General features: G+C 33.5%; 1 protein-coding gene across 3 annotated transcripts in view; it reads left to right on the top strand.

The window, feature by feature from the left end:
• Positions 1–8,011, top strand: part of lmna (lamin A) — a 47,054-nt gene that overhangs the window by 1,467 nt on the left and 37,576 nt on the right. The window contains exons 1-2 of one of the 3 annotated variants that reach the window (XM_087285061.1): positions 3,824–3,932; positions 4,998–5,365. In XM_087285061.1, coding sequence (XP_087141187.1) covers positions 5,019–5,365 — 347 coding nt within the window. In that variant the 5' untranslated portion in view covers positions 3,824–3,932; positions 4,998–5,018. 3 annotated transcript variants of the gene reach the window in all.

Here is an 8,011-nt window from a genome sequence, read left to right as displayed (position 1 = left end):
TGTTGGTTATCTACTAGATAAACAACAATAATAAATATTATCTGAGTGCTACAAAACCAGTTCACTATATGCTTCAGCGCCAAAACGCAAACTGATTTGTTAAATAAAATAATAATCTAGCCTAAATAAAATGAAAGTGAAATATTCACCGTTTCAGAGAAACCTATATTAAACTGTTTTCAGTATTATTTACAAAACCATCCATTGTGCCGGTCAATTTTAATTTAATTAGTTTAATCAAGCAGGTGATTTAAATAAGCAGGACAGGTATTTACAAGGCTATTCGCAGCAGCACTGAGGTGTTTCCAGATTGCCTCGGAAGAACAAACTCAGTTGGAAGGGTAAGAGAACTTAGAAACTCGTGAGAATGGGGATGTCTAAAGCCAAAAGATTTCTTTACCCATGTGCCATGCAAATAATATATATATATATATATATATATATATATATATATATATATATATATATATATATATATATATATAGTATTTATATTCGTAGTTTATATTGTAATTACTTCTGTAAAATAAGTTCTTTTTAAATGTCTGGGTTAAAAAATAACATCTTTTATTATATATATCGGTTTTAGTAATTTTTGTACTTTAGCTACTTATTTTATTGCCGTTTTATTTACTATTATTTTATAATTTTTTTTGTACTTTGTATTTTTTTGTTTTAATCTGCCATGTTTACTGTAGTACATATAGCAGTGGCATTTTAGGGATGTTCATAGAGAAAGACAGAACGATTTGTATGTTCATTCCCAATGCATGACTCAACAGTTTTAACAGCATAGCATTTTACTCAAATAAATACAGTGATTTCAGGCTGTACTCATTTGTAGTCTTAAATTAATCACTGGGAATGATTTTAAGTGTTATATTAACAGTTAAATGCCATTACATTTGAAGTAATGTGAAAATGATTTAAACACTGTAATTCGGAGGTGTCACGAAATTCCTTTCTGGTTGGAACCTGTCATGTCTTGTAATTTGACACATACTGTATGTCCTAACATCTCCACCTTTCGACCACCAGTCTAGAGCACAAATCCACCTCATCTGCCTCAGCAAAATTTCCCAAATTCTCCCCAAAAAATCTGCAGGTTGTTCCCCGAAATCACTGCACACAATGAACTTCTGATCGTGACTCCTGATTGTGACATAATCTGCTTTTAGTTGTCACAGATGTCAGAAATGCCACTCGGGTGGAGAGACATTTGCTCTAGGGAATCACATTGTTATGTGGGAATGCAGTGGTTGTGTGAGGTAATGCGACGAGAGAATGAGAAGAGAAAGTACAGAACTGATAGTGTTACTCGTCTAGCTGTCAGACGTCTCTCTTATACTGTAGGTCTTTGGATGTTCTGGGACTTTTACACTGAGCCGCCCATGTGCTTGTGCCAGGGTCTTTTTTTTCCCACAACTGTTTCTTATGCCATTCTGCCACACAGAACAAAACGTTTTGTTTTCTGAAGAGTTTTTGTTTAGTTTTTCCAAATGGACTCAATAATTAATAATTATACGAGCATACTGACAATATATTTAGATGTGAGAGATGTGGAACATGGTGTCTTTTGTTTAGTATTAAATATATACTATTATAATGTTTACTTGTACTTTATTTTTCAGTTTTGATTTTAATCTTTGTTTAATTGTTTGTATTTATGCTTGTCATTGATTTCTATTTTCTATCATTTTTAATTCAGTTTTTAGTATATTATTCAGTAATTAAGGTTATAGTATTTATTCATATTTTGATTTACCTTTTATTTCATTGATCACAAAATAACTGTAATTCATATGTTTTAGTCATTTTAGTACTTTTTTGCATTTATTTAATATAATAGGATTTATTTGATTGCAGGTTATTTCTATTTATTTATTTTTAAAGTTTGTTTTAGTGAATGTTTAGATTTTAGTTTTGCTTTATTTTTGCTAGCATTGCTATGTTTATTAATCTTTTTTTAGCTTTATTTAATAAGTTTTTATTAAAATGGTTTATTTATCATATTTCTATATCCAATTCATATTAAAGTGTTCATAATTGTACTGAAATCAGCTCAAGTTTAATTTATTAGACTTAATTGACTTTGCTGTAGTTTTCTAATGTAGTTGTTTAGGTTAAAATAGCATAATATTTTATCGTATTAATATAATTTAATTACGGGTTAGTACGGGTTTACTTTTTATTCAATTTTTTTCTAAGTTTATATTTCATTAATTGTTTAGATTTTATTTTCGCTTTATTTTTGTTAGCATTGTAAAATGTATTAATCTTTTTTGATTAGCTTTATTTGATCAATTTTCAGTTTAATTTTCAATTTATTTTGTTATATTTCTATTTATCCAAAATTTCACATTGAAGCTTTAGTACACTGAAAAAAAATATTCAAAAATGATTCCTTGATTTTCCATTTTTTTTTTACGTTAAGTAGTTGCAAGCAATTCATTTGGGCTGAATTAAATTTGATTCAATTAATTTAAACATTACAAAATTAAATTTGTTAAATTCACAAAAATTGTTTGCAACAATTTTGCAGAAATCACATTTCTAAGTGTAATTGTAGTACTTAAATCTTCTTAAACTTAATTTATTGGACTTTTTTTTTTTACTTTACAGTAGTTATCTAATGAAGTTATTTACTGCAAGTTAAAATAGTATAGTATTCTATAATATTAATAATTATAATTATATTTAATTTAATCCTTCTTGGATGCAACAAGTACTATAATTCAATACAATTCAACTTTAACAAAAGCTAAAATAGATGTACTCAGTTGATCCCGAACATTAATATGCAGCAGGAATTCGATAGGAGGTGACAAGTAGTGTTAAAGTAATGTTAGTAGTGTTAAAGTGTATCTAAGCACAGCCTTTCTTCCTAAAAAGGATTTGTCTCATCCACTCTCCTCTCTTTTACTAAGACACCTGATTGGATACTTCATTTTTAGCATGTCCACCCCTCTGAAATAAATACTAGCCGGAGTTTTTAATACAACACTGTGACCTTCTCTTTTAAAGCTTCATGCAATGACCAATGGATATATTCTGGATTTTTCAGGAATGAGGGTGAATGAGGGATGTTTTTCTTTGGCTCATAGGCATGGATAAATTACTCTTTGAAGAAATCTTTGGACAAACTTTATCTGGATTTATTTATTTATATTTTACTTAAAGGTATAGTTCACCCAAAAATGCCAATTCTATCATAATTTACTCACTCTTTTAACGTTTCAGACTTTTACAAGTTTCTTTTTTTTTCTGTTGAACACAGAAGAAGATATTTCAAAGAATGATCTAAGCCTGTAACCATTGACTTCCATAGTATTTGTTTTTCCTGCTCTGGAAGTCAATGGTTACATGTTTGAAATATCTTCATTTGTGTTCAACGGGACAAAGGAAACTCATAAAGGTTTTGAACCACCTCAGGGTGAGTAAATAATGAGCTGATGTTCAATTTTGTGTGAACTATCCCTTATAATGATTAAAATAAAAGTAATTATATTTATTATTTTTATTATTTTGTTGTAATTGTATCATTTGTATTTTATTTAAATATTTTCTTATATTTCAGTAATTTTTGTGTAATTATATTTAGCTGAAAATAAGCCATTACCAAGTAAGGGATTTAATCTACTGCTGTTTAAGTGCTTATCTCACAAGTTACAGATTATATAAATAAAACAATAAACCAAGAGTGTACCAATGTGATCTCCAGTAAAAACTCTGTTCCCCTGAGTGTGCTTTGAGTCAGACTTCACAAACTCCTCCTTCTTCTCCTCCTCCTCCTTCTCTTCTTTGAGAGGCGTGAGTTTCTGCCAGAGATCAGAAGCGCGAGTCGCAGCACACACTCTTTCAGCAGAGTTTACGCGGGGCACAGCAGCTGTAGGAGCTTCACTAACCCAAACTCTCTCTCTCAGCTTTACCAGGTCAGTCATTAAGGCATTTTGTCTATAGCAGTAGTGCAGATTGTGAATGGCTTTTGTTTTTTCATAACCTATTTGTTTAATATAGCACTGTGAGAGACAGGTTACTGCTGTAATTGCATTTAGGGGGAGTGTCACATGTGCCGTCTAAGCACATTGTAATGTTTGGAATTACTTCCACAGCCCAAAGCAAACATGCGTTCAGAGCTCTTGTCAGTGGGACTTTGACATGCGTATCTGTGCAAATCGTGTTTAAAGTGGGTCAGGATACTTTATGTGAGATAAGTTGCAATGAATGCAGGATAAACCCCATTTCTCTTATCTGGGTTTGTCTAGCCAGGAAGGAACATTTTGAAGGTTTTTAATAAATGTTTATGCTAGGAATGTTTGTATGAATGCTCTTGGATGAGATCAGTGGTTGGGCGTGGCAGAAACTTTAAGACGCAAAGTTAAGGAGGGAACAGAAGAGGGATGGAGTTTGGATTTGCATTTATTTTATTTTTATTACCATAATAATTTACAGTCTCAGACTTCAATACTGTGACGCCCCAATTTTAGTTGTTTTACTTCAGTGATTGTAAAATGGGTCAGGACACTTTAATTTAGATAAGTTGCAATGTATACAGTATAAACCCTATCTGAGGTTAAGATCTTATCTGGGTTTGTGTATTCAAGAGGGAACATTTTGGAGATTTATTTGAATGTTTATTCAGGAAAAGTTTGTCGGGATGCTCCTGGATTTTTTTTTTGAAAGAGATAAACCAAATAGACTTATTTTTGCAGCATTTGTGTTTATTTCTCTTTTATTAGCACAATAAATCACAGCATCATTTATAATCAGACAGACTTTGACTTTAAAAGATACCTGAACATATTATTTATGAAAAAATATGTCCTATATTCAAACACAGTCATTGTTCAATTTATTGAAACCCTCTCCCTATTCATTTAAATGAGAGGTTAGGTTTTTGGCAACTTTTCCAAACAGCATCTGATTTATGATCTTATTTAGAAAGGGTTGTAATAATTCTATTCTATTCTATTCTATTCTATTCTATTCTATTCTAGTATCAGTAGTTCCAGACAACCATGGAGACTCCAGGTCAGAAACGAAGCAGCCGCGGTGGGGTGACCAATGTCCTGTCCCCCACCCGCATCTCTCGATTGCAGGAAAAGGAGGACTTGAGCAACCTGAATGACCGTCTGGCGGTCTACATCGATAAGGTTCGCTCTCTGGAAGTGGAGAACGCAGGTCTGCGTATGCGCATCACTGAATCCGAGACGGAGATCAGCCGGGAGCTGAGTGGCATGAAAGCGGCGTACGAGGCTGAACTTGCAGATGCCAGGAAAACACTGGACTCGGTGGCCAAAGAACGAGCCCGACTGCAACTGGAGCTCAGCAAAGTGCGTGAGGACTACAAGGAGCTGAAGGCCAGGTATGTGTTCATTTTTTTTTATGTAAAAGTTTTATACATTGATATTAGTAAGAGTATGAAGGCTATTAAAAGTTGAATGTTATCCCTATATGGAGTTTTGTTTTCTGTATTTATAGGATACAATGTAATGATATCACAAAAACAAGCATGCTGTTTTTCTGAATTTCAGTAATGATTAATACATAAAACTTACATTTTAGACACATTATTAAAAGCTTTTTTATATTGTTGATGAAAATATATTCAAACTATGCAGGAACACAGGGCTCACAAAATTTAGTTGCCCTAAGTCTCGGGGCTATTGTTTTTTCAGTGGGGCTACCAAATTTGATCTACACCATGCCCACTAGATAACCCACTGGGCACAGTGTAGATGGATTTTGGTAGCCTGACTGAAAAAAAAAACAATAGCTTTGGGACTTTGGGCTACTAGATTTTGCGAGCCATGAAGCAGAATATTTGTAATTTTTCAATCCATCTGTTTTTGTTTGACTAGTGTGTAATTGATTAATTGATCCATATATAAAGGAAGTCACTGGCTTTGTTTCTAAATAAACTAGCAGTTTTGAACAAATCATTTGAATGAATGATTCAATGAATAGTAACTAATTATGAGAGGGTTATTGGCACCAAATACTGTTGTTTTTGTTTTTGTTGTTGTTGTACTTATCAAAATGTTTTATTATTATTGAAATAAATTCCCAGAAATATTGATATGATAGGCGACGCGGTGGTGCAGTGGGTCGCATGCTCTCCTCACAACAAGAAGGTCACTGGTTAGAGCCTTGGCTGGGTCAGTTGGCATTTCTGTGTAGATCTACCATGTTCTGCTAACCTGTCTCTAAAACCACACATGCAAGTTTAGGTAATGGAGTCAATACACAGTACACACTGCCTCAACCATCCCCTGCCAGCAGAAACATAAGCGAATATAGAAACGTCTATGAGCAGAACAGTACGATCTGCTTCACGGCATACATCACATATTTTTCTTGTTGCCCATAGGTGGAGTAAGCCAACAGCTAACTTTAAGATGAAATAATGTTATATGCAAGTCTAGAAAACAGCACAGTTGCATAGCCAACAAAGAATTCAAGAAGATAAAGGACAAGCTTGAGCCTGAACAACACTGTAAAAGCGATTAGTTGACTTTACTTTAAAAGTGTTAGTAAACCTGATGCTTTTAAAGCAATTAGTTGACTTTGCTTATAACAATAAAGTAAACTGGTTCCGTTTAAAGTGGTTATTTGCCTTTAAAAACATTAGAAAACCTGTTGCTTTTACAGCCATTAGTTGACTTTGGTTAAAAAGTGATCAAAAGTAAACAAATAATTTTAAGGGATTTGTTGACTTTAAAAAATCAGTTAACATGTTTTCATAAAATGATTGGGTAAATGAACCATGTGTATTATTATAAAAATATAAAGATAAGTTGCCTTAAGTTGCAACAAGGCACTTAAGTCATTGTGCTTACTTTTTATGTAAGGTGACTAATCGTTTTTTACAGGGAAGAATCAATATCGGACAAGCTTACTCTTGGTCATGTATGAACAATTATTCAAATATTGAATAAATTAAATTTGAATGAAAAGTCTCTTAAAACCAGCAAGCCAGTCAAACCAGTAAACCAGTCTGCAGTTTAAAGTTGCAGTTACATGAGTGGCAATTACTGTGACTCATTCCACCCTGGAACCAACAGTATTTCCACTAGGATTAGTTTCAGAACGGTGTGTGGCTTACTGATCCATAAAACACTCAAAAGCTGCAGACAGTGGCTAATGCAAGTGCTTGTCCTCTGTTGCTCTCTGAGATTTCTTTCACACATCCTAGAGATACTGTAAGTTTAACCCTAAAGAGCAGGACGGTGTCTATCCCCTGCCCCTGGGCTCTCAGCCTAGTCCCTGGCTAAATTTAGCTGAACCATGACGGCAGTTTTCTACACTGCACATCTGCTTATTGCTCCTGTCACTGAGGCTGACAGCTCAGAGCTTTACTCTGTTTGATGTGTTCTTAAATTAAAATGAAATTTATTTAATTTAAATTATTATCATGGCTTTAAACAAATAATCCCTGTAGTTCTAAACCTTGGGATTTGGGTTTGATATTCTCACCAAAGTAGAAATGATTTCATAAAAACAACAACACTAAAACCACACGCATGCCATGTCTGTTGCTCAGTGGAGCAGGTATGTGAGGTGTGAATGTGGGTGTGTTGTGTGTGCTTGGGAAATGTCTGTTGGATTCTCTGCCACACCCTTCTGCAACTTGTGTAGTGTGTCTGTTTCTGTTTTGTGTCATTACATTCCTCTTTATAGTTTGATAAAGTCTTCTTTTTTATTGTTTTGCTGCTAGGGTAACATATTGTACTGATTAAGAAATGAGAGTAACATTTTTACTATGTGAAGTTTTCACCAGTAAGCAAGATGATACATGTTTATAATTTGCACTGTAGTGAGTTGTTTTGATGATTAATTAGTTAAATTAGTTCCCAGTGTGTGTTGAGCCTCCACTAGCGTCACTCAGTATAATGATAGGAATAAGGGATAATAAGTCAATTCATTCATTTTCCTTCAGCTTAGTCCCTTGTTTATCTGGGGTCACCACAGAGGAATGAACCGCCAACTTTTTCTGCATTTGTTTTATGCA

Source organism: Danio rerio, chromosome 16, assembly GCF_052040795.2.
Source record: "Danio rerio strain M-AB ecotype USA chromosome 16, GRCz13ab, whole genome shotgun sequence".
NCBI classification, from domain to species: domain Eukaryota; kingdom Metazoa; phylum Chordata; class Actinopteri; order Cypriniformes; family Danionidae; genus Danio; species Danio rerio.
This window is presented reverse-complemented; position numbering and strand designations above follow the sequence as displayed.